This window comes from Sciurus vulgaris (assembly GCF_902686455.1).
Source record: "Sciurus vulgaris genome assembly, chromosome: 14".
Classification (NCBI taxonomy): Eukaryota; Metazoa; Chordata; class Mammalia; order Rodentia; family Sciuridae; genus Sciurus; species Sciurus vulgaris.
Genome location: NC_136475.1, coordinates 9,132,502 through 9,159,881, shown reverse-complemented (window position 1 = coordinate 9,159,881; position 27,380 = coordinate 9,132,502). Strand labels below are relative to the sequence as shown.

At 43.9% G+C, this 27,380-nt stretch overlaps 1 protein-coding gene across 5 annotated transcripts; it reads left to right on the top strand.

The window, feature by feature from the left end:
- The first annotated feature begins 398 nt into the window (after positions 1–398).
- Positions 399–27,329, top strand: LMAN2L (lectin, mannose binding 2 like). 5 transcript variants are annotated; one of them, XM_079110703.1, is made up of 9 exons: positions 405–603; positions 1,479–1,597; positions 4,994–5,111; positions 5,917–5,999; positions 20,646–20,678; positions 21,737–21,898; positions 21,992–22,106; positions 25,497–25,616; positions 25,916–27,329. In XM_079110703.1, exons 1-9 carry the CDS (start codon positions 417–419, stop codon positions 26,056–26,058), a joined length of 1,080 nt encoding a protein of 359 aa, XP_078966829.1. In that variant the 5' UTR covers positions 405–416; the 3' UTR covers positions 26,059–27,329. The 5 variants fall into 5 exon arrangements, with proteins under 5 accessions (XP_078966833.1, XP_078966829.1, XP_078966831.1 ...); XM_079110707.1 differs by lacking the exon at positions 20,646–20,678 and having other exon boundaries at positions 399–603; XM_079110704.1 differs by lacking the exons at positions 405–603; positions 1,479–1,597 and adding an exon at positions 2,622–2,627.
- Positions 27,330–27,380: the final 51 nt, after the last annotated feature.

Genomic DNA, 27,380 nt, shown 5'->3' with positions numbered 1-27,380 from the left:
CCAGTTACTTCATTGTGGATTTTTCTATTTCTTCTTTCGGTTTTACATCCTCCTGACAGCGCCATACAGTCAGGAAAGCATTGTGACACAGACGATCAAACGTTTGCTTGGAGTCGGAAAAAACGTTTTCTCTCAAAATTTACTATAGAATGCCGAAACAAAACCGAAATCACAGTGTAACCCAACAGGCTCAGGGAAGTTCAGGACAAATGCAAATAAGGGAGTTGGGACCACTCGGCTACGCCCCTTTCCTGGGTTGGCAAGGCAACTGATACCTAAGCCAGCCAATCGGTGAGATGTTCACCTGTAGGGGCGGGGACTCGACAAGAGCCAATGGGGCGCGGGCCAGATGATTCTATGGACCAATGGGTTGGGCGACGGGGCGGGCTTTTGATGAAGGGACGGCGGTGGGAAAGATGGCGGCGGCTCTGGGACCCTCTGGGTGGTGGCAGCGGTGGCGGCGGCGTCTGTCGGCTTGGGATGGGTCCAGGATGTTGCTTCTTCTCCTCTTGTTGGGGTCTGGGCAGGGGCCACGGCGAGTCTGGGCGGGTCAGACGTTCGAGTACTTGAAACGGGAGCACTCGCTGTCGAAGCCCTACCAGGGTGAGGCGCCCGGGGCGAGGTGGTCGCGCAGCGGGAGGGCTTCGGGACCTCAGCGCACCGGTAGTGAGGGGGCCCGAAGCGGGCTCCGCGGTCCGCAGGAAGCTGCCGGCGCGCCTGGGAGCCCCCGGGGACTCCCGCCACGTTTGAGAGCCACAGGTCCGAAGGGCAGGGGTCCGCCCCCCTCCTTCCCGAGCGCTGGAAGTTTCTAGTAGGTCTAGGTAGGGCTCTCAGATGCCACCAGCCCTAGGCCTGGAGGAAGGGGAGCTCGGAGTTGGACCGGAGGAGTGCAGGAAGGAAAGAGGACCGGGAATAGCGAGGGATGATCGAGGGCCACTAGCAATGAGCCCTGTCAAGACAGAGCTGTGGATGTGTTAGAAATAAAGCGTGAGGAGGAACTGGGGCAGAACTTGGCCAGAGCGAGAAAGAAGGTTACTTTTGGTTGCTGGTTAAAACATCTACTTTTTTCCAGAGCAGGAGCTTTTTTCCAGAGGCTGGTTAGCTTTGCTCAGTTTAGGGTTCATAGTCCCCTAAGCATAGCTCATCCTCCTGAAGATTGGTGCAGTTAACAACGAAGAGGACAGATCAGTGGCATGTGCCTGTAGACACAGCTACTCCAAACAGGCAGGAGGATCCCTTGAACCCATGAATTCGCAACCAGCTTGGGCAACATAGTGAGACCCCCAACTCAAAAAAAAAAAAAAAAAAAAAAAAAAAAAAAAGAATATGAAGAAAAATAGGATCAGCAAAAAATTCATTAGTGACAGAGGTGGAAGATGAAATCAGATGAAATAGAAAAAAATAAAAAACAGGCTTCAGTTGTCGTGTGACCTTTTGTGGTGCTGAGAAGTATGAGCTGATCTACTTCCTTTCCATAGGTGTGGGCACAGGCAGTTCTTCACTGTGGAATCTGATGGGCAATGCCATGGTAATGACCCAGTATATCCGCCTTACTCCTGACATGCAAAGTAAACAGGGTGCCTTGTGGAACCGGGTGGTAAGAATCTTCTCCCTCTTGTTTTGATGACCCAGAATGTCCTGAAAAGTTCAGCAGTGGCATATTGACTTAATTTTACTGTCTGTTCCCAGTATTCTGTCTTCTGTAGATGTCAAGGGTCATTATTTCAGAGATTGTTGTGACTTTCATAATAAATCAGCTATTTAAGGTCATGCTCTTTTTGCCCTTATTATAGCAAATAAGTCATTTTGAATCTGTTTTCAGGAATGTCTCTAATTCCTGACTGACTAAATAGTACCACTTTTGGGGGTTTAATAAGTCCTATATCCTATTAAGTTAACTTTGTAAAGTGGTAGTGCTTCCCCTCCCCATACCAGGAATTGAAACTAGGGGCAACTTGGCACTTAATCACTGAGCCACGTCCCTAGCCCTTTTGATTTTACATTTACTTATTTATTTTTTATTTTGGGACAGGGTCTCACTAAGATGTTGAGGCTGGCTTTGAACTTGTGATTCCTCTGCTTCAGCCTCATGAGCTGCTGGGATTACAGGCTTGTGTCTCTGGATCCCAGTGAAAGAGTGCTTTTTAAAATTTATCCCAGAGCTGGGCTTGGTGGAGCTCACTTGTAGTCCTGGCTACTTAGAAGGACAAGGCAGGAGGAACCCAGGAGTTCGAAGCCTGCTGGGTCAAGATAGTGAGATCTTCAAAAAAAAGAGAGATGGTGAGATCTTATCTCAAAAAAGTAAATATGGACTGGGGATATAGCTCAGTGGTGGAGTGCTTGCTTAGCATGTGCAAGGTCCTGAGTTCCCTCTCTACCATGCATTCATGCATAAACAAACAAACAAATAATTTATACCTCACTTTACCCCAGTAGCCTTCCCTTGTTATTTCAGTTTAAAGGGTCTAATTTAAACTTTTATTTTCATATGAAAGTCACCGAGAGATGTTGGTCATTTTATCTGTCCCTCTCTGGAATTTTTCTAGCTACATTGTCTTCCTTGAGGTATGGTGACAAGAAGTGAATGCAGTATTCCTGGTGTGGCTGCACTGTGATTTTGTACAAGTGTAAGATAATGCTTTCTTTTTGGTTTCCAGGCCTTTTTCTAAATCCTTTAAAACCATATTACTTTTGGGGATGACTTTGGCATCCTTTGATTTGTTCTCTTGGACTCCCATAAATAAGAAAAAAAATTCTTAAACTTTTCCATGGCTTTTCTCATTAGATGGAGATGAGTGAACCTCAGAAAAGAGAACTGTTTCTTTTCCCTTTTCTTTTTCTGGAGCAGAGGGGTAAGAAAAGTTTCTCTGTGAGCTATCTGTTCAAGTTGACCCCATAACCCAGATTTTAGTGCTGCGCTCATTTTCGAACCGCGTACAGAGCACGGTGAAAGATGGAAAGGGCAGTTGAAGGACCTGGATCAGGAATCCAGCCGTCACTGACCCATCGTGAGCCCTAGGCAGATTATTCAACCTCTCAGATTTCAGTTCCTTCATCTGTCAAACGAACTTAATAATAACCCCTGTTATACTTGCCCACCAGGGTTGTTGTGAGAATAAATTAAGACAACATACATGAAAAGACTTTTTGGAAAGTTAGAATGATGACAGAAATATGTGTCATTTTTAACATGTTAAAAATTTCATTGATGGGGCTCTAATGGATAATTAAATGAATATGTTCAAGGTTTGATGCTTTGCTGCAGTCTTCCTATCTCTCTACATAGCTCATTTAGCAGCAATTGTATTCTAGGACCTAGTTTTCCTACCCTTTTTTAGATTCTTTTTTTTTTTTTTTTTTTTTTTGGGTGCTGGGGAATCGAACCCAGGGCCTTGTACTTACAAGGCAAGCACTCTACCGACTGAGCTATCTCCCCAGCCCCCTTTTTTAGATTCTTTGATACTTGTTATTTCAACTACTTGTCCATCAGAATGAGCTGTGGAGTTGTTTGAGCAGATACATTTGTTTGAGGCTCTCCATTGGGTTCAATGCCTGGGTTCCACCCCCAGAGATTCTGATTTAATTGGAATAGGGTGCAGCTTGGCCATTGGGATTTTAAATAGCTCCTCTAGGAGAACCCACTACGCAGCAAAGTTTCAGAACCACTGTTGTACATAACCCAGAACAGTATGGCATTGTGCCACATGAGGCCAAGAATCTGAGGCCAAGAATCTGTGACAGGTGTCTTTCAGCTCATTGTGAACTTCTCTGGCCCTCTTCTTAGGGACATAATATCTACCTACTAATAAATCTGTGGGCAGATTTCTGTCACTGAATTTCACTCTTGCCCTAAAATCTAAGTAAAACAGCAGAGAAAATAAGAACCCAAAATGATAAGACATGGACTGGGCTCTTTAGAACAGGGTAAGCTATTGGGAATTTCAGGGCTCTCTGCTGAAAGCAGAAGCATTCAATCTCCTTTCATTTTGACTTTATTCCCCTAATACTAATGCTTTTGGAAAGTATCCCAGAATTTAAAAATGAAAACTGAAAATGGTCAAGCAGTATGTTGCTCAAGAGCCAGAGCAGTCTGTTTGGAGAGCCTTTGGCTGAACCCAGCTGGTCTGCTGCTCCTTCCCATCTTCGTCCACAGTGTACTCTTAACCGTGAGCCTCCCTAAACCACATACTGTACCAACTGGGGTTTCTCCTTGAAACTGTTCAGCTATTCAGAGCACTTAACCATCTGCTTGCCACCTCTACATTTTAAGGTTTTGAGACACGATTCAAAAAGAGAACAACAGAAGTTTGATTAGTACCCACGTCCTTAATGTTTCATCACCAGAGACTGGCCCAGTGATGGGAGAGGTGTTCCCTGATACAGTTATGCTTCCTGGTTATGCCATAGAGGTTTGGGGAACTATCGTTCACCCTTCTTGTGGGAACTGAGGCTTGCCCCTCAGCTTGGCAAAGGGCCAAGTCTAGCTAATTAGAGTTGTTTATAGCATCTGCTAATTATTCCTGGAAACCTTTCCATGATGACTTAGCTTTTCTTATTCCTTCATAATTAATAAGGCTTTGACCTGTCTTTAAAACTTGACTTTTTAAAGTCTTTCTTCAGAGGAATGATCCAAAGGTGCAAATGAATATTCAGTCATCTGTACTTAATAGGCTGAGATACTTGACTGGGTAAATGTAAGATCATGGTAGTCTAACTTCTCTTTTCCAAATGTGGAGTCCTCTCCTTTCTCTTGGGAGATGTTGAATATGATTAGGTGATTTGTTCATCCTTTATATTAAATATCTTAAACAGTCGCATAGCTCGATGCTTTAATTTTATGATGCAAACATGTCACAAGCCTTAGATTTCAGTTTCAACCCTTAGCCTTGTTACCTGCATTTATGTTTTCCAAGTCTGTAGACTGCTGCTGAGGGGTTGAGGGGTTTCGTATTTCCTATTTCTTATTGATTCCAGTGTCTTTTTTTCACTTCAGCCATGTTTCCTGAGAGACTGGGAGTTGCAGGTGCACTTCAAGATCCATGGACAAGGGAAGAAGAATCTACATGGGGATGGCCTGGCAATCTGGTACACGAAGGATCGAATGCAGCCAGGTACAGGGTCCTCCCTCAGTTGCTCTTGTGTGGGTGTGAAAGCCTGCGTTTTCATGTGCCCTCTTTTTGAGAAGGCTCCTCCCCACAGTTTTACCCCTCCCTTTATGTCTGTGGACACACTGACCTGTGTTGTCTCCAGAAGGGGGTGGTTCTTTATTAGCCCTTATTAGCTGCATATTAGCAGCTGAAATCAACTCATCCTGGGGGTAATTTCTTGCTTGCTAGTTTCTTCTGAGTTTCCCTGTGAAGTGTGGCCTATCAGCTGGATGGAAGCACTGGCTCTCCTGAGCATTGATGAGTGGTGAGCTGATTTCTTCTGGCACATTCAGTGAGTGCTCTCAGCACTTCTAAGTCCAGAGAAGAGTTATCTGTTTTTTCTTGCAGCGTGGGAGCCGTTGCTCCAAGTAGATGGCAGGCTCAACCTGCTTTGACCTGATCTCTTTTGCAATAAGAAGTAGAACTTGGGAATTCATTTCTCTCTGGAGCATAATCTTCACCAAGTGTTTGTGAGGCACAATTCTGTAGGGGCACCTTGGCAACTAGTTTGGTTCCGGGAGCTGCCATAGTGCTAAACAAGGTTGCAGTGGCCTTTTCTCTTTCCCTGCCTTCAACAGCAAACGACTGGTGTTTACTGGACCCTTATTACAGGCCATGCACTTTGCTTGGTGCTTTTACATGTGTTTTCTCATCTTGAGAGGCCTGGGAGTCATTTGAATTCCACCTTTTCCTTCATCATAGTGAGATATTATTCCTTTATCAACTCTTGGCTTTATTTCATTGTTCATCATCTGTTCTCTCTCTCTAGGGCCTGTGTTTGGAAACATGGACAAATTTGTGGGGCTGGGAGTATTTGTAGACACCTACCCCAATGAGGAGAAGCAGCAAGAGGTAATGGCAAGTGTCAGAGCTTAGGTCAGCTGCACTGACATCACAGTTCTTTCCCTCAGGAGTGTTGTGCAGGAGGGAACCGAGGGGATAGATAGCGAGGGGTTCTCCATCTGTCGAACTTCTGAAGTTAATGTCCTTGTCAGTATTTTTTCTAGAGAGAATTGTTTACGATTGCACAGTCTTTTGAGAATAGCTGTCATGAATGGGCACTTTTTCTGTGGTGCTAACAGTGTTCTCTATGCACATTAGGTAGCCACTGAAATTGAGCACACTTGGCTGGTTGGTGATTTGGCTGCTAGACCAGCACCAGAGCAGCTGAATTTGTGTAACTGCTCCCCTAACTTTTAATCCATCACTGCTGTGTTCTCTTCTGCAGCTTGCTCACCCTTTCCAGTATCTTTTTCTTCTTCCTTTTCTCAGACTTGAACAGCAATTCTCGCTTATTGGAAAGATTATAAATAAAAAATGTTGATGGAATCCCAGCATTTCAATGGAACCCAGTACTTGGCAAGGGCAGAGCTGCTTGCTTTTTATCAGCTGACCCTAAGAATTATTTGGTACTTTCATATACCGGCAGGCTGTACTCTGTCCTATGACACTGCCATCAGATGGGGGCAAATTATTATGGCAGGTTGTCACTGGATATCCTGTAGGTAAATAATACTTCACAAGGAAGATAGAATTAGGAATGGAGGCAGAAGTGACCTTTTTTTTTGGCAAAGGTTTATTATGAGGAATTTTAAACTTACAGAATGATCATCATACATGCAACACCCAGATTTAGTAATTAGGTTTCCCACAGCACTCACCTTAGAGGGGATGGAACGAAGTGAGAGCTGAGTTAGGAGGATAGCCTTTTGTTGTGGGTCAGTTGGAGTTACTTCTCTGTGTTCCTTCTGGGACTTAGTAAGACTAGTATGGTCTCTGCACTCTAACATGGAGAGTGGTATGGGGAATCTTGGCACCATGGGAGGACCCAGGAGGAACTCCAACCTTGAATGGGGTGGTGGTGGCCATGGAAGGCTTCCTTTAGAAAATAATGTTTACATTGGGGTCTGTAGGATAAAGAGCCATTGTTCCATGTGGAGGGAAAAGCATACGTTAAGGTGCTAAGATAAGAGAGGGGAAGATGAGTGTGAGGAGGTGCAGGAGCATCTGATAGAGATGAGGCTAGAAAGAACGGCAGGGACAGCTGTCTTGCCAAGCTGCACAATTCCAGGACAACTGTCCAGCTTGCATTCTTTAGTATTCATACACTGACTGTTTAGATCAGTGCCAGAGTTGCCTCGCCACGTACTGCAGGAGGCCTGGTTCTGAGGGATTATGTTCCTCTGGAGGGTCTGGACATGATTTTGAAGGGGCATGTGTATTAAGGGACTCTGATGAGGGTACAGTTGGGACTAGATTAGTGGTCTTGCTGACTGCAGAGTCTTAGTGGTAGTTAGAAGCCCATAGTAAGAGCTATGAGCTTCGGAACTTTATGGGAGTTTTAAACTTGTCTTTCCCTGTCTCTTGTGTTTTGTGGTACTGGGGATTAATTCATGGTGTTCTACCACTGAGCTACATCTCCAGCCCTTTTTATTTTATTTGGAGACAGGGTCTTGCTACATGGCCTAGGCTGACCTTGAACTTGTGATCCTCCTGCCTTAGTCTCCTGTGAAAAAAATAAAAAGGGTAGGGAAGTAGCTCAGTGGTACAGTATCGTAGGTTCAATCCCCAGTACGGGGGGGAAAAAGTTACAAAAAGCAATTTCATTTCTGTACACTTGGAAAGAACTATTCAAAAACGAGAGTAAAACAACTCTGCTTACATTATTATCAAAAAGTATTTTAATACTTAGAAATAAATTTGACAGTGACAGAAAAACATTGATAATTACAAAATACTTCTAAAAGAAATTAAAAATAACTTGCTGGGCATGGTGGTGCATGACAATAAAGCCAGCAGCTCAGGATGCTGTGAGGCTAGTCTGGGCAGCTTAGTGAGACCTTGCCTCAGGAAAATAAAGAAAGAAAAAGAGGGCTGGGGATCTAGCTCAGAGACAGGGCACCCCTGGGTCAAATCCCTGGCCAAAAAAAGAAGAAGAAAAGGAAGAAGAAGAAAAGGAAGAAGAATTAAGGAAGACCTGAGTAACCAGAAAGATATGCCACGGCATGGATTGGAAGACTTAGAACTGTTCAAGTGGTGATGCTGCTCACGTTGATCAGTAGGCTTGATCCCTGTTTATCAAAAATTTAACTGGCTTCTTTGCAGAAATTGACAAGCTGTTCTTGTAATCCATAAGGAAGTTCAAGGGACCCAAAATAGCTGAAATAGTCTTGAAAAAGATGAAATTGGAGGCTAGTCATGATGGCACATTCTGTAATCTTCGCTTGTTGGGGGCTAAGGCATGACGATCAGAAATTCATGGCTAGCCTGTGCAATTTAGCCAACCTGTCTAAAGATAAAGTAGAAAGGGCCAGGCATGGTGGTACAGTAACTCGGGAGTCTGAGACAGGAGGATTACAAGTTCAAGGCCAGCCTCAGCAACTTGGCAAGGCTTTAAGCAACTTAGTGAGACCCTGTCTCAAAATATAGAAAAAAGATCAGGTGGTGTAGCTCAGTGACATCATGCCCCTGGGTTCAATCCCCAGTACCAAAAAAAGAAATATCTGGGCATATAGCTAGCTCAGTGGTAGAACACCTACCATACCTGAGCCCTTGGGTTCAATCCCCAGGATTATAAAAAACTAAAAATAACTGGGTGCTGTGGTACCTGCCTGTAATCCCAGCAGCTCAGGAGGCTGAAGCAGGAGGATGGTAAGTTCAAAGCCAACCTCAGTAAAAGTGAGGCGCTAAGCAACTCAGTGAGACCCTGTCTCTAAATAAAATACAAAATAGGACTGGGGATGTGGTTCAGTGGTCAAGTGACCCTGAGTTCAATCCCCAGTATCCCCTCAAAGAAAAAAAATAAATAGAAATAACAAAAATAAAAATGTATCAAGGATCTGATTTAAAAATTAAAACTATAGCCAGGCATGGTAATGCATGTCTATAATGCCAGCATCTCAGGGGGCTGAAGCAGGAGGATTGTAAGTTCAAGCCCGGCCTTAGCAATTTAGTAACACTCTTAAGTAATTTAGTGAGACCCTGTCTTAAAATAAAAAGGGCTGGGGATGTGGCTCACATCCACAGCGTTCAATCCCCAGTTTGTCCCCACATTCCCTCCCCCCAAATTTAAAACTATAAAACTCACAGAAGGAAATACAGGTTTAATTTTTCATAACCTTGGATTAGGTAGTGATTTTTTAGATATGACAGGAAGATAGACTTCATCAAAATTAAAAGCTTGCATCCATCAAGAAAGTGAAAAGACAACACATGGAATGAGAGAAATTAAACACACATATCTTGTTAGAGACTTTTTTTTCTGGAACATATAGCACTATTACAACTCAAAAAGAACCCAGTTAAAAAATGGGCAAAGCATCTGATTAGAGACTTTTCCAAAGATAAGCAAATGACCAGCAAGCACATGAGAAAATACTCCTCACATTAGCCATCAGAGAGAAGCAAATCAGCCACTCAGGATGGCTAAGATAAGAAAGATGGATGATATGTGTTGACAAGGCTGTAAAGTGGTCTGGAACTCTCCTACACTGCTGATGGAGCTATAAAAGGCTGCAGTTGCTTTGGAAAGCAGGTATTTCTTAAAATGGTTCAAGATAAATAGAATTTATATGATGCAGCAATTCCACTCATAGGTAAATACCCCAAAGGAATGGAAACACATCTACACAAAAATGTGTACGAATGTTCATAGCAGCCAAAAGATGGATGGATACACCTCACTTGTCCATCGGCTGATGAATAGATAAAACATAATATATGGTGGAATATTCAGCAATAAAAAATGAAGTTGTGATAGGTGCTTCAATGTGGATGACTTTTGAAAACATCTTCTAAGTGAAATAAGCCAGTTACCAAAGCCCATATGATCCTATGTATATAAAATGTCCAGATTAGGCCAGTCTCCAGAGACAAAACAGTGGATTAGCCGTTGTTAAGGGTTGGGGCACTTGGGTGGGTGGGGAGAGTGACTCCTAGTAGGCACAGGGTTTCATTTTAGGGTGATAAAACTAAGACCAATTATGATCATTACTCTTTAACTCTGCATGTACTGAAAGCCATGACACTATATATGTAAATGAATCATGGTATGTGAATTATGTCTTAGTATTACTGTTATTTTAAAACTTGATTAAAAGAAGACCCAATCATCTTTTCTTGGCACTATGAGTTCATGAGCTGATGATCATTGGTGGTGCATTTGAACTCAGATGGTAGTGAGAATTGCTGGGAACTCATTTGCATTCTTTTCTGTTGAAATGAGAGTAATAGCAAGAGACTTCCTGTTGATGAGAGCACAGAAGTGCAGCCCTTGGCAGGTTTGACACTCGTTCTTCTCTGAGATCTTTGGGCCTCACCCAGTGGAGGTAGAAGCAATTGTTTAGAGAGTGGGGTGAAAAGCTCTCTGATCTTCCTAGGTCAAGTACTGTAAGGCACTCCCCATACGTATATATTTTTTTGATGTAATGGTTGTTTTTCCTCTGAATTGGGAGAAAATTAATATTACTTTGCTGTCCACTTTGAAAACACATTGTGGTTGAGTGTGATGGTGCACGCCTGTAATCCCAGCCACTCTGGAGGCTGAGGCAAGAGGATTGGAAGTTCAAAACCAGCCTTAGCAATTTAGTGAGGCCCTAAGCAACTCAGCAAGACCCTGCCTCAAAATAAAAAATAAAAAAAGGACTGGGGATGTGACTCAGTGATTAAATGCCCCTGGATTCGATCCCTGTATCCAAAAAACAACAAAAACAAAAAAACAAACCCCAAAAACAACAACAAAAAATAAGTAAAAATACATTGTGGGCTAGGGATGTAGCTTGGTGGGAGAGGCAGTGTTGAGCAAGCATGAGGCCATGAGGCCCTGGGTTCAATCCCCAGCACCACACCAAAGAATAAAGAAGTATAATAAAAACATACTCCCTCAAGCCTTTATCCTTTTTTTTTTTTTTTTTTTTTTTTTTTTAAATACTGTTTTTGTTGTTGATGGACCTTTATTTTTTTATTTTTCCAGATTACCAAAAGATTTTAATATTTCTTGAAAAAGTCACAAAAAAGTTTTTTGGAAAGAATTTCCTAAGGAAATATGTCTCTAAATTTGCAAACAACAAGGACACATGATAGATTAAATGCAAGAAAACAACACTCAGAAAATGTAATGAGAAAGGGAGGAAAATCTTTTTCTATAATGGTCTCTCTCTCTCTCTTTCTCTCTGATTATATATTTATTTATTTATTTATTTATTTTTTTATTTTTTATTTTTTTTATTGTAAACAAATGGGATACATGTTGTTTCTCTGTTTGTACATGGCGTAAAGGCATACCATTTGTGTAATCATAAATTTACATAGAGTAATGTTGTTTGATTCATTCTGTTATTTTTTCCCTTCCCCCCACCCCTCCCACCCCTCTTTACCCTCTATACAGTACTTCCTTCCTCCATACTTGCCCCCCTCCCTAACCCTAACTCTAACCCTAACACTAACCCTTCCCTCCCCCCCATTATGTGTCATCCTCCACTTATTAGCGATATCATTCATCCGTTGGCTTTTTGAGATTGGCTTATCTCACTTAGCATGATATTCTCCAATTTCATCCATTTGCCTGCAAATGCCATCATTTTATCATTCTTTATGGCTGAGTAATATTCCATTGTATATATATACCACAGTTTCTTTATCCACTCATCAATTGAAGGGCATCTAGGTTGGTTCCACAGTCTGGCTATTGTGAATTGAGCAGCTATGAACATTGATGTGGCTGTATCTCTGTAGTATGCTGATTTTAAGTCCTTTGGGTATAGGCCAAGGAGTGGGATAGCTGGGTCAAATGGAGGGTCCATTCCGAGTTTTCTAAGGAATCTCCACACTGCTTTCCAGAGTGGCTGCACTAATTTGCAGCCCCACCAGCAATGTATGAGTGTACCTTTCTCCCCACATCCTCGCCAACACCTGTTGTTGCTCGTATTCTTGATAATCGCCATTCTAATTGGGGTGAGATGGAATCTTAGGGTGGTTTTGATTTGCATTTCTCTTATTACTAGAGATGTTGAACATTTTTCCATATGTTTGTTGATTCCTTGTAGATCTTCTTCTGTGAAGTGTCTATTCATTTCCTTAGCCCATTTGTCCACTGGATTATTTGGATTCTTGGAGTAGAGTTTTTTGAGTTCTTTATAGATTCTGGAGATTAGTGCTCTATCTGAAGTATGAGAGGCAAAGATATTCTCCCACTCTGTAGGCTCTTTCTTCGCATTGCTGATATTTTCCTTTGCTGAGAGAAAGCTTTTTAGTTTGAATCTATCCCAGTGGTTGATTCTAGCTTTTATTTCTTGTGCTATGGGAGTCCTGTTAAGGAAGTCTGATCCTAGACCAACAAGGTGAAGATTTGGACCTACTTTTTCTTCTATAATCTGCAGGGTCTCTGGTCTGATTCCGAGGTCCTTAATCCATTTTGAGTTTAGTTTCGTGCATGGTGAGAGATATGGGTTTAGTTTCATTCTGTGGCATATGGATTTCCAGTTTTCCCAGCACCATTTGTTGAAGAGGCTATCTTTTCTCCATTGCATATTTTTGGCACCTTTGTCTAGTATGAGAAAATTGTATTTATTTGGGTTTGTGTCCGTGTCCTCTATTCTGTACCATTGATCTACCTTTCTATTTTGGTACCAATACCATGCTGTTTTTGTTACTATTGCTTTGTAGTAGAGTTGAAGATCTGGTATTGCAATACCCCCTGTTTCACTCTTCCTGCTAAGGATTGCTTTAGCTATTCTGGGTTTCTTATTCTTCCAGATGAATTTCATAATTGCTTGCTCTATTTCTGTAAGGTACGTCATTGGGATTTTAATTGGAATTGCATTGAATTTGTATAGCACTTTAGGTAGTATGGCCATTTTGACAATATTAATTCTTCCTATCCAAGAACATGGAAGATCTTTCCATCTTCTTAGGTTTTCTTTAATTTCTTTCTTTAGTGTTGTATAGTTCTCATTGTAGAGGTCTTTCACCTCTTTTGTGAGATTGATTCCCAAGTATTTTATTTTTTTCGAGGCTATTGTGAATGGGGTAGTTTTCCTAACTTCTCTTTCTGAAGATTCATCACTTATGTATAAAAATGCGTTGGATTTATGGGCATTGATCTTGTAACCTGCTACTTTACTGAATTCACTTATGAGTTCTAAGAGTTTTCTGGTGGAATTTCCAGGTTCCTCTAAATATATAATCATGTCATCAGCGAACAGGGATAGTTTGAGTTCTTCTTTTCCAATTCGTATCCCTTTAATTTCTTTGGTTTGTCTAATTGCTCTGACTAGAGTTTCAAGGACGATGTTGAATAGAAGTGGTGAAAGAGGGCATCCCTGCCTTGTTCCAGTTTTTAGGGGGAATGCTTTCAGTTTTTCACCATTTAGAATGATATTAGCCATGGGCTTAGCATAAATGGCCTTTACAATGTTAAGGAATGCTCCCACTATCCCTATTTTTCTAGTGTTTTGAGCATGAAGGGATGCTGTATTTTATCAAATGCTTTTTCTGCATCTATTGAAATAATCATGTGATTCTTGACTTTAAGTCTATTAATATGGTGAATTACATTTATTGATTTCCTGATGTTGAACCAACCTTGCATCCCTGGACCTTTATTTTTATTTATTTATTTATATGTGGTGCTGAGACTTGAACCCAGTGCTTCATGCATGCTAGGCAAGTGCTCTACTACTGAGACACAACCCCAACCCAAGGCTTTATCTTGAATATACCCATTTCACTTTGGTCTTTTTACTGTTGGCAGAGAGAATCTTTAATCATTAAAGGAGTCCTGTGACTTAGGTTCTCTTGTTATCACCCCACTGCATGTGATTTGAAATCTTTATCTGTGTTAGGTGGAGTGACACTTTCTGGGAGAAACTCCTGGAAGTCAGGCCTGTAGAGCACACAGGGGCCAACTCTAGAGGGGAGTAGATCCCGAGCTGGGCTTCGCTGGTGAGAACTGGCTTAGGAGGGAAGTGTGGAAGTGGAATGGCTTTCTGCTCATGAAGGTGAGAAGGAGATGTGTTTCTTGTCTGAGGCAGAAAGCAAGAGAAGAAGAGAGCAAGAGCTGGTGCTCTGGACGGGGTTTGCTCTGGGTCAGCCTTCCCTTTGGGTTTTGACCCTTTGGGGTTTGACTGCTTAGAAAGATGCACGCACAAATAGGAGTTGATATACAATTTTAGGAGGTTTACACTCCCCAAAGTACAAGGATAAGCAGGATCTCTTGTCCTATAGAGTTGATGACTCTTCTCATTAACAGAAAGGATTCGTGTGGATTGAAATGATGGCAGTCGTGAAATCAGGCCCTGTGGATGAGGCGGCATTCTGAAACTTGGCACTTGTAGTAATGTGGGTGGGTGGGCTATGAACTTGAACCCCAAATTTAAAGTTTCCTGATTTTGGAGTACTCCATTAGTCCTCAAGTTGCTTGATTTGGGATTGTTCTAGTGGGACCACAACTATGATAAATGAGATTAAAATGATTCCTTGAGTTTCTTAGATCATGATGGTGTTCAAGAATACAGTGGTCTTATGGTAGTTAGTGGGCCTGCGAGTTCCACTTTTCCATGTCTTCCAGTTGAGGAGCTGTGAGACCTGGATCAGAGTTGCCGGTGTGGGTTCATGGAGTTGGGGGCTACGGAGCCTTCTCATGCCGCCCTGTACTGGGGGGAGAATCTCACTGATCACGATACCCACTCTAAATAAAACGGGCATTGCTCAGTTACTCTGTCCCTATCCAAATTCCTGCATACAGGCCTAGGTAAGAGTACTGTGGGACTTGCAGCTAAAAAGTGACCTGTCTGAATAGAAGGCAGTGAGTGATCCAAGGGAGGGTGGATTGAAGAGATGAGGGAGAAGCTTTGCTTCTAGAACATCTATCCAAGAGCCGTTGATTTTATTTGTTATTTTTATATAAGGGTTCATTACAGAAAAACCAGAATAGGCTGAAAAAGAAAACTCTTACCTTTTTTTTTTTACTATTTTTTTTTAGTTGTTGGTGGACATTTATTTATTTATTTGTTTGTTTGTTTATATGTAGGGCTGGGAATCAAACCCAGTGTTTCACACGTGCTAGGCAAGTGCTCTGCCACTGGGCCACAACCCCAACCCAATTTTTTTTTTTTTAAAGAAAAATATCATATCCCATTCTGCATACTGTTTATATATATATATATACTTTTGAAATTTTTCAGACAGAAAAATTGGAGTATGGTGAAAACTAGATTCAGATTTGTCTTTTTTTTTTTTTTTTGGTGCCAGGGATTGAACCAGGGCCTTGTGCTTGCAAGGCAAGCACTCTACCAACTGAGCTATATCCCCAGCCCCAGATTTGTCTTTTTTATTTGGATAAAACTTTCATACTTACCAATAAGTTATAACAATATGACAGAATTCTGAAATGTTCTTCACCCGGATTCTTTCAAATGTTCAGTGTTTTACTACATTTGCTTTGTTTTTTCTTTTATGTCTGTTTGTGTTTTCATGCAGGTGTGCCTATTTTTTCTTAACTAGCTAAGCGTACCTTGCCTTCATGGTGCCTTGTTAATCCTAAATACATGTGTTTTTCCTAAAAATGAGCTCTTTTATGTAGCCAAATGGTCAAAGTTGGGACTTTAATAATGATAACAATACTGTTTTCTAATCCTTTTTAAAAAATATTTTTAGTGGTAGATGGACACAGTACCTTTATTTCATTTATTTATTTGTTTATGTGGTGCTGAGGATCAAACCCAGTGCCTCTCTTTCCAGGCAAGCGCTCCACCACTGAAATACAACCCCAGCCCTGTTGTCTGCTCTTTAAGCCCTGTTCAGATTTCATCAGTTGTCACATTATGTTCTTTACAGCAAAAGGAACTCCGGTTATATCTTGCATTTGGTTGTTGTTTCTCCTGTATTTTAATCTGGAACCATTCTGCAGTATTTTTTTGTGGGTTTGGTTTTTTTTTTTTTTTTCCCCTTTTTCTTTTTGTACTGGGGACTGAACCCAGAGGTGCTTTTTCACTGAACCACATCCCCCAGTCCTGAGCTACATCCCCATCCCCTATTTTGTATTTTGAGACAGCATCTCACGTAAGTTGCTGTGGCTGGCCTTGAACTTGTAGCCCTCTAGTCACTGGAATTACAGGAATGTACCATTGTGCCTGGCAGTTTTCTTTGTATTTTAGGATATTTTTTTAGACCCATGCCCTTATTATTATTGTGTCTTAATAGTACCTGTGAAACTTTTTTTTTTTTTTTTTTTTTAATGTAGATAGTGAGAAAAGCATGATCGAGTCAGGGCTCTGGAACCACCCTCTGGGTTTCAAATCCTGATTCCACTGCTAAATACCTGTGCCCTCTTGGATGAGTTTTGTTGTTGTCATTGTTGTGGTGCTGGGATTGAACCCAGGGCCTTGTGCATGAGGCAGGCACTCTACCAACTGAGCTATATGCCCAGCCCCTGGGATAAGTTTTCTTACCTGTGAGATGGGGGTACTACTGCTACCCACTAGGGTTGTGGGAACTTAGTGAATGCAGGTGTGTTCGGTATCGAGGACAGTGCCCGGCAAACTGCCAGTAAGTTGGCCGTTGTTCCTTCCTTAAGTGGATTCCTCAGGGACATTTTGCAGACTGCTTGGCAGTAGATACTGTGGCAGCATTCTCTCCTTTCCCATCCTTCTTTTCATCACATCTGCATTTCAGAGAGCAGATGGGCAGCTTAGCAGACTGAAGTATGACTTGGCCTGAGAAACGCAGGTCTGAAGGAGTGGCTCTCAGATGCTGGTTCCTGAACTTACGTTGTTGGCAACAGTTCTTCTGGCCAAAGAATCAGAACAGTGCAGTAATTTTTCATAAGTACTAAATGTATCTAGTTACTGTGTCATGAAACTACATAGTCCTTTTTCATTTTTGGTGTTAAAATGTCCTTTTGTAAAATGGTGTGTATTATCGATTGTTTCAGCATTATTGTATATCAATATATTTATTATGCAATGAAAAAACACTGAACTGATTAACCTTCAAATTGTTTTTAGGGGCTGGGGATATAGCTTATTTGGTAAAGTGTGTGCCCTGCGTGCATAAGGCCCTGGGTCTAATCCCCTACACCACACACACACAAAAAAGGTTTTTGGTGGGGCTGGGGTTGTGGCTCATTGGTAGCCCTGGTTTCAGTGCAAGGCCCTGTGTTCGATCCTCAGCAGCACATAAAAATAAAAAATAAAAGGTATTGTGTTGATCTAAAAAAACAAATACATAAATAATAAAATTAAATACTTTAAAATGTTTTGGGAAATTTTACTGATTCACGACAGACAAGGGTCTGAGAATTACTGCCCTTAATGATGAATGTTTGAGGACTGGGGTTGTAGTTCAGTAATAGACTGCTTACCTAACATGTGTGAGGCACTGGGTTCTATCCTCAGGACCACATAAAAAAACAAATAAAATAAAGGTATTGTGCCCATATACAACTAAAATATTTTTTAAAAAATGATGAATGTTTAATGTTGAACAATATTTGTATCTAGAAACTTATTAGTTTAGCTATTGATTGATTGAACATTTATTGCCTTCCTCCTGAATACCAGACGATGTACTAAATGCTGAACACATCTCAGTTTTCCTTGTGGTTAACCAGTGAGCTGTGCATGATTCTCTGCTCCCAGGAGAATCTCAAAGAGGTGATGGGTCCACACAGGTTGTGTAGCTGTCAGTTAGAACCCAGCACTCCTTGATTACAGGGGCTCTGTGTGCTTTTCCTTTTTCTTTTTTTCCATGCTGGGATTGAACCCAGGGTCTACATGCAAGACAGGTGCTGTACCATGAGCTACACTACCAGCTCGTCTTTTTTCTTTTTCTTTCTTTCTTTTTTATTTTTTTTTTTTTAATTTTTTGGTACTGGAGATTGAACCCAGGGCATTTTACCACTAAGCCACATTCCCAGCCCTTTTGTATTTTTTATTTTGAGACAGTCTAGCTAAGTTGCTGAGACTGGCCTTGAACTTGAGATCCTCCTGCCTCAGCCTCCTGAGTTGCTATGATTTGGGTGTGCACCACCATGTCTGGCTTAGCCCATCTTTTTTCTATCTAAGTGTTTACTTCTTGTGTACTTGGGATCCATGGAGTTTTAGCCTAGAATCCACAAGCTCATTGTTCAATCAACAAGTGGTAGAGGTAAAATTATCCTCTAAAATGATCTAGTAGTGACCTTGTAGTACAAAAAGTCAAAAACATTTCTCTACCCTGCAAATAATCATTTGGATAATAGGTAGGAGTTCCTCATTTCTGGTGACTCTTAAATTAGGAATGAAACTACCACCTTGCCTGAATTGGTGTGATTCTTCAACCTTTGGTTCTAGCTAGAGGCTGCTTTCCAGGGGGAAATCTGCTACTGTGTGAAATTAGTGGCTATCTGAGAAACACTTGAGGAACTTCTGCCTAGCTGTGGAAAGTAAGCCGGCATTTAACGATTTACTACTAATGTGGGGTTAAAAGTTGAAGGCAAGTTGTGAGTTGCTGAAGCAGACAAATGACAGCTGTGGAGTGTGGGGCTGTGGCCCGTGCAGTGTTTCCTTGGCTGCACGTCAGTGTGCTCTGGTGCTTTTTAAAAAGTACATACTCCTGTGCCCATTCTAGACCTACTGAACGGCACACTGACTAGGGCCCCGTATAGACGCACAGATGGCAAGCTCCCCCAGGTGATCCTGAAGTGCTGGTTGTACCTGGCAGTGATCTTACAGTTGGATGCCACACCATTCTTGGAAAGAGTGAGGCACTCTTAGGCTAAAGATTACTGCCTAGGCACTTTATAAAGTTGCAGCTTTATAACTTGTTTTTTTTTTTTTTTTGTACTGGGGATCAAACCCCGGGCCTAGCCCATGCCAGATAAGCACTCTATCATTGAGTTAGATCCCCAGCCCTTCTTATTTTGAGAGGGTCTCACTAAGTTGACCAGGCTGCCCTGAAACTTGCAGTCCTCCTGCCTCAGCCTCCCCAGTAACTGAGATTGTAGGCAGACACCATGGCGCTTGGCTCAGCTTAAATTTGTGACAAGGGGTGGTACTAGAGGTGATATGGGAATCAAGCTGTGGGGACATTGGAGCTCCCTAGGGTATTTTTAATCCCTTCTTTTCTTTAATTGTTCACTGAAATTGCAAGCTTTTTCTCAGAAGTCCATTTCTATAAACTATGATATGCCTGCAATTCCCTTATTACAAATGATAGCTGTAGAAGAGTCATTTTATGGCAATTTAATCGTCTGCTGTTTGGCTGTATACCTTTCTGTATCCTGTGCATGTCCTGCTACAGGCATAAAAATAGCTGGGGAGTTGCTCTGGGGCCTCCCCCAACTCCTTGCTGTGTCTCTTGCCCCCACCTCAAACCAGCCACCTCCTCAATAGCTCAGACACACCTGTCATCTTTGAGTTCCTCATGTATGCTGACCTCATGCTTCTTGTGCCCCAATCTTGTGGTGGCCTCCCTCTAAGTACTTGGGTCTCAGTTCAGGTGCTGCCTCCTCAGAGAGAGAGGTTCCACACCAGCCTCTGTCATATTACCTGTGTTATTTTCATAGCATTTATCACCATCTGAAATAATTTTATTTACCTGCTTATTGTTTGTTTCTCCACTTCCATGTCAGCTCCATGAGAGCAGATACCATCTGTCTTGTTTTTCTTTGGACCCCAAGCTTCTGGAACAGGGCCTGACTTGTAATGGATGCTCACTAAGTACTAGAAGAAGGAGTGCTTTGTGGTTCATCCCTTCCCTGCCCTTCCCACAGGGCAGGGCTGAACCTGGTGTAGCTTTCTCTTGATGCTGGAACCTTCCAGCTGTGGAGGTTTTCTGGAACAAAGCTTGACGCTCTCAAGCCTGATGATTTTCTAAATCTTTCCTATGGCAGTTCTGCAGAGCTGCTTCCTTACCCACGTGTTGTGAGAACGACAGTAGTTGTTTGAAAATAAACATCCATTGGCTCAATTAGAGGGTAAATGATTTCTTTGAATTATAGCTGATTTCATAGTCCCTCAAACAGTGGGGTTTTGTCTTCTGGGTGAGAGTTGTATCCTAGGCTCCTGGGCAGCAAAAGACATCACAAATTTAGAATTTAGCCCTGCTTGCCTCTCCCATCCTCCCTCTTGCTCTGGAAATAAAGTAGTCTGGAAACAGGCAAGCTTGTGACTGTTGGACTCCCAGAGACATGCGTGGGACCTGTCTGGCTAATGGGACACTGTTTTTTATAAAGCTCCTTCTGAAGCGTCAGAACCTTTAGGATAGAGAGGTCTTCCTTGTGGACTCCTTTGAGAATCTGATGACAGTAACAGACCTTCTCAAAAAGATGTACAAACACGTGTGCATATGATTTTGCATATAGTTTTGAGCCCTTCATGGAACCTAAAATTCTGTTTGGGGATTTTGGTTGGTTTGTTCATCCGTTGCAGCTGGGTCAGCTCCCCCATGGCTATTTCTTTCTGACTTGGTCTTCTGTCTTCTGTGCCCTCTCTTGTCTAATAACCTGCTGGACCCTCTCAGGCCCAGAAGAGGCGATACTCTCCAGGAGTCCAGGTACTCAGTTCTTGACCCACCATGACTATCCCTTATTCCCATGTGTCCATCCAACATTTGTGCTACTTAGAGTCCATGTGGCTATTGTCTCAGGAGCCTGTCTCTGGTCTCGACTGCATCTCCACCTTGCATGTTGACTGTCTAGGACAGGGGAACTCCCCAAGGAGTGGCATGCCTCGTGTTACACTCCCTTTTCATCTCCCTGTCTCTCTGCATTGCCTTGGCATGGGGTTGTTCTAGAAGGGTTAGTTTAACAATTCTGACGAAGAATTGGCTCCTACACCTCTGTTAGAGGTCTCTGGAGTACATGGGAAAGCGGGTTACGGGGAAGCTTTTAGTTTTTCTCCTGGGGTGCAGGGGACCCTCGCCCCCTCATGACTAGCCTTACTGGAGGAAGTTACTTGTGGACTGCAGAGGCTTCTGACTCAGCAGTCATTGTGGCTGGTTAAGCCTGTGCAGCAGCTGGGTTCTGGCGTTGTGCTCTCTGAGTCTTCATCCAGTTAGTATCATATGCTGCTTGTGGGATTTTAGAATTTGAACTATCCTGAATGGAAGGATTTCCCTGCCCAATCAAGTGGGTATTTTCAAAATACCTGCTGTATGCAAAACACTTAGCTGGGAGTCGGGTGGAGGATGAATGGGACTGAAGTGGAGATCTGGGAAGAAGCAATAAATAATTATTTTTCTCCAAGAAAATAGTTGGGGAGGTGGGAATATGCACGTAAGACGGGAACCCCTGACACTAGACAGTGTGTAAGTGCCAAGTGGCGTCCTCTGGGAGAATCCACCTAACTCCAGAATCTCTCAGGGGCTTTCTCAGGCCCGCCCCATATCAGGAGCAAAGAGAATCACTGAAGGTAAGTAGGGAGATCATGGCTTCCTGGGTCCATGTCCCTCGAGTGAACCTTGGCTGTGAGTGCTCAGGGCTGCTAATGACGAGGCTTGGTCGTCTGGTCTGCTAAAAACACTTGGCTTGTAATGTGCAAAATTCTTGTTGCAATGTGGGCGTTCCTGGTGCTCCTCCTCACTGTCTCTGCTTTTCCCTCTCTGTGTCCCAGCGGGTATTCCCCTACATCTCAGCCATGGTGAACAACGGCTCCCTCAGCTATGATCATGAGCGAGATGGGCGGCCCACAGAGCTGGGGGGCTGTACGGCCATCGTCCGCAATCTTCATTATGACACCTTCCTTGTGATCCGCTATGTCAAGAGGCACTTGACGGTGAGTCCCTGTCATGGACCAGCTGACTGTGTGGGCCATCTTACTCCTATTCCTGGGGCCTGTCCCTGATTGAGTTCTTCTTTTTTATTCTAGATAATGATGGATATCGATGGCAAGCATGAGTGGAGGGACTGCATTGAGGTGCCTGGGGTCCGCCTGCCCCGGGGCTACTACTTCGGCACCTCCTCCATCACTGGGGATCTCTCGGGTACAGATCTGTGCACTCTGTCTGCCCTGACTACGGTTTCTAAGTACCAGGCCTGTGAAGCCCCTCGGCGGGGGAGCCTGGTTGGGAAGCAGTGCTCTGAGTGCTGCTTCCTCATACGTAGATCCCTTAAGAGCCCAGCCCAGGCTGTCTGGTATGGGAAGGTGGTGGTGCTGACACAGCAGTGTTTGCCTCTTCAGCCAGCCCGCTCTTCCAGCCTGGGTGCTGTTCGCCTTTCTTCCCTCTCTCTTCCGCCCCTTCCTGCCTTTTTTTTTTTTTTTTTTTTTTGGTGCTGGGGATCGAACCCAGGGCCTTGTGCTTGCAAGGCAAGCACTCTGCCGACTGAGCTATCTCCCCAGCACCCCTGCTTTCAGGCCCTCTCCCTGCATCTGCCAACATGCCCAGCTCCCCTTCTCCTTGCCTATCATTCCAGCAACTCGGGAGGCCGAGGCAGGAGGATCACAAGTACCAGGCGAGCCTGAGCAACTTAATGAGCCCCTGTCTCAGACTAAAAAATTAAAAGGGCTGGGGATGTGGCTCAGTGGTAGAGCACCTTGGTTCATTTTCTAGGGGGATTAAAAAAATAGAAGACAAAAATAAAACCCCAGAGATGCTCCTTAACTCTGCCATCCCTCTCTGACTGACCCCAGACCCTCCTTTTTGCTCAGACTGTGAATGCATTATGTGTAGATGCTCTTCATTCCCCGTGCACGTGTCTCCTTCCCAGGCTGTTCTCAGACCTGCATCTCTACCTCGCTGTCACGAGTTACTTGTAGCTTCCTTGCTGCTTGTGGTGCTCTGCTCTTAGCCTTGCTCAGCCCACTTACTTGTGTGCCCTGAAGCTCGCCTTCCTTGACTTCTGTGGCATCAGCAGTGCCTGGTCCCCACCCTTCTGTCTCCTCTGGGTTCTCTTTCTCTTTGTGCCCAGTCATGGATTCCCTGTGTGCTTGTTAGCCCCAATCATAACATCATTTGGGAAGAGATAAGGGACTGAATATTCTTTTTTTTTTTTTTTTTTTTTTTTAATATTTTTTTAGTTGTTGATGAACCTTTATTTATTCATTTGTATGCGGTGCTGAGAATTGAACTTGGTGCCCTACAGATGCCAGGCAAGAGCTTCACCACTGCACCACAACCCTAGCCCAGGGGTTCTTTTAATTAATATAACTTATTATGGATAAAGCTTGATTTTCAAATAGAACTTTCTTGTGGAAAGATGGAAAGGCAAGTGCCACTTTGGGTGGGCAGCAGCTGCTCAGCTGTAGCCATTTTGTCAAAAGGAAATGTGGGCTCATGAGGCCAAATCTCCTGGATCTTTGTTCAAGAGAGGCTGAAAATGTGGATTTTTTAAAATGAAATCTTGGGGTTTTAAAATCCCTGGAAACTAATTTTTTTTCTTGAAAAAAAAAAAAAAACTGTTTTGAGGTACGCTATGCCTAGACCAGAAGTGCCCAGTTTGAAGAGTTTGACAGATATGTACACTGCATAAGCACCTCTGGGGAGCAGCACAGAACTTGCCATCACTTGTCAGAAGATCCCCTGTGCCCTTGGCAGTACTCCCCCTGCCCTGGCTCCAGGCGGGCTGTGCTTCCTGCCACAGAGATTTGCTGGGCCGGCCAAAGCTGTGGGACAGGGCCATCCTCAGCACAGGGACGGGAGCCTGGGCTTGGAATCGCGGCCTCGTGTTTTCCTTTGAGCTCGCAGGTTTCCACGTTGACCTCCTGGTGTACTGTTTTTTTTTGGTTCTTTTTACTGATGTACTTCTTAATGGGAAGTTGTTCCCAGCTGCCAGCAATGGCAGGAGAGAAGAATTTTTTGTTTATCCTAAGGAGTTTTTTGCCTTGGGTTTTCAGGGATAAGGCTTAGCTTAGCAAGTCTGTGTTCTCAGCCTATATAAAACCCCTTTCCTCTAAGGCCTTTCTTGTTGGCATCATCTTATTTGTTGTGCAGTTGCTTTTTGAAAACTGCAGCGACATTGGTGAGACATTGCCCGTCTATCTCATGCCCCTGCATTATGAATAGCATTGCCTTGGCGTTTTATCCTGTCCCACAGTTTAAGCTCAACTCTGATAGCTAAAACACTTTTCCAGTTGAAGATAAATCCAGTTTTATACTATCTGGGGATCTGCTAAAGGGTCTAGCAGTTCATCCAGGTGCAGTTGCGCATGCCTATGATCCCAGTGACTTGGGAGGCTGAGCCAGGAGGATCACAAGTTCAAGGCCAGCCTCAACAATTTAAACTCTGTCTCCAAATAAAAAAGAAAAAGAACAAGGTATGTAGCTCAGTGTAGCTTAGTGGTAAAGCACTGAGTTTAATCCCTAGTACCAAAAAAAAAAAGAAAGAAAAATAATTCTAGTAATCCAAGCAGCCATGGATGGTATCCTAATAATAGAAATGACCAGAAATCAAGCCCCAGTCCATATCCGACCTTGCAGCAATATGTACCCTTCACACTTACATTTGTGGTCTCTTAACACCAATTCCCACTAAAAGGAACAGAACTTCCTCAAGAAACGGCTGGCACCAGTTCTGAGGCAGGAAATGTACAAGCCTGGAACTTTTCAGAAAAGTGAGGAAAATATCAAAAAACTTCTGGGTTTGTTTAAAAGGACTCAGGAGCCAAATTGAATAGCTCCCACTGACAAACATGGGTTGAGTTGAACTTGAATAGAATAATGCCAGTGCATTGAAACAAAATGCTTTTAAATCTGAGGGTGATGTTTGGGAAGGGACGAGGAGTCCAGTTTCTGATTCCTTGATCTGGCGTATCAGGTAATCATTCCCGGAGCTGTGGAGAACCGGGTGTCTGGAGCGGCAGTGTCTTCCCTGCCTTGTCTGTGCCCTGCCTGTCTCCCACCAGCAGCTGCCAAGAGACCCTTTCCTGCTGTGTCTGTCTGTATGCAAGTCTGTGGTCTCCACCAGGGGGAAGCCACATGCTCTGTCCCCCTCGCTCTGCTAGAAGGCTTTAGGGTATGGCATTTAATTCTCATAAACGTTATCTCTGAATGTATTCTTATACAAGTAATGCACGTTTGTTGGTAAAAACAAATACAGAAGAATATAGAATATGCTCTGTTCTCCATCCTTATGTGTGGAGGATTGAACCCAGGGGTGCTTAACCACTGAGCCACATCCCCAGCCCTTTTTTTATTTTTTATTTTGAGACAGGGTCTCCCGAAATTGCTTAGGGCCTCGCAAAGTTGCTGAAGCTGGCTTTGAACTTGAGATCTTCCTACCTCGGTCGGCCTCCCAAGTCCCCGGGATTACCCCAGCTCAATTACATTTTAAGGTCACTGCTGGTTAACCATGGAGCAGAAGCTGAACCAAGACATTGACTCTAAGATGCCCCATTTCCCGGTGGCTAGAGTAGTCTTCCTTACTTTGTCTTATAGATAATCATGACGTCATTTCCCTGAAGTTGTTTGAGCTAACAGTGGAGAGGACCCCAGAAGAGGAGAAGCTACATCGAGACGTGTTCTTGCCCTCGGTGGACAATATGAAGTTGCCTGAGAGTGAGCTGGGAGGCCTACCTGGGGAGTGGTCCACGGGCAGGAGGAGGCTGCAGTGCATGCGGTCGGGCGCCTGGCACCCACAGCATGCAGGGCGGCGTCCCTTCTCGTGATGGGTCTGCCTTTCCTCTTGTCCTCCCGTTACGGGAGCAGCAGGCAGAGCGTGCTTTTAAAATCGAGCCGTCTGCAGGGGTCTAAGCTCTGCCCAGAAGTGGGATCAGAACTGGGGGCGAGGCGCCAGTCAGGTGGTCCTTCCGGTGGGGTGGGCTGCGTATTCTGACTGGCTTCTCTTGTCTCCTCAGTGACAGCCCCACTGCCGCCGCTGGGCGGCCTGGCCCTCTTCCTCATCGTATTCTTCTCTCTGGTGTTTTCTGTGTTTGCCATTGTCATTGGCATCATACTCTACAACAAGTGGCAGGAACAGAGCCGAAAGCGCTTCTACTGAGCCCTCCTGCTGCCACCACCTCTGTGAATGACACCCGTGAGGTGTGGAGGGGCAGCTGCTGCCGGAGCACACCATCTGGAGAACCCGTGCTGGCCTCCAGCAGCGGTCAGGGACTGTGTACTGTCACTGGAGGTTTGAATGCAAGGACCCTGTGTTCCCATGGTCATCCATGGGGACATTAACCTGGTCCAAGAAGCCACACACCCCAGGACAGTGCTGCTGTGATGTGCCTTTCCCTGCAGTCCTTCCCCTTGGGAGTGAAGAGGCATGAGAAGAGTACATGCTGTTGTGATGCAGAATCAGAACAGGACGGGACAGCCCCACTTGGACTGGACTCAGCAGGCCTTTCTCCACAGGGAATAGAAAACTGCTAACTTACCTTCTGGACATGTGTTTCCTAGGTTTTGCTTTTTGCCCAAGCCTATCCACCTGAGGAGCTTTCCTTGGAAATCGGGGTGGAAACTTCCCTGCTGCACCCTTCCTCTGTGTCTCCCTCTGTTCGTTGTCCTCTACACGTGCCACCTAAGCTGGAAGAGGCGTTTGGATTCCTCTGTGTTGGGACTGCGGAGCAAACTTGGCTTTCTTACCCTCATTAGGTGACCCCAGGGCTTTCTGCTTGGGCTCATTGCTCTAGCCTTTGTTTTCTCATGTGGGTCTTGGTTTGATTGGTGTGTTGGTGACCTCTTTAATCAGATCCCTTGATCCATTGGTCACATTGGACAGTGTGCAAGTCAAGGGGAGCCTCAAAGACTTTGTGGACACCATGAGATTGACTGAACCCAACTGGGTCCAGGAGAGACACGCAAAGCAACATCTATTGTGTGGTCTGACCGTGTGGAAATTTTGTAGACTTTCTGGAACCTGTTTAGCTGCATGTTGTGTGTTTATCGTGATGTTTGCATTCCCGTTTTGAGGGTGGTAAGTATAAGGAAGCTTTCTTATTACCTGAGCTTGGATCCCTCCCAAGGGGGAGTTTGACTTTCCTTAATGGAGAAGAAACAGCTGCTTCTCTCATGTTGCAAATCTGAGAGCAAAAGACGGTCATCATCTGTGCCTGGAAGAGTTCATGGTCAGAGCAGCACAGCCTGAGTGCTGTCCCCTGTGTGTCACCTCTGTTCCACTGCCTTACCTGACAAGGGGGTCACATGCTGCTCACCTGTTTGCCCTGTGATTCAGTTGGTTACAGGCCAGTCTCCATGGAGGCCTAGAACTCCTCTCCTGTGGGCCTCTGTAGCCTGAGGGAATTCTTAAACATGGCTGCTGGAACCAATCATGAGCCTCTCTGTGTCCTTGCTTGGGGGGGGTGGGCTGAGGGGGAGGTC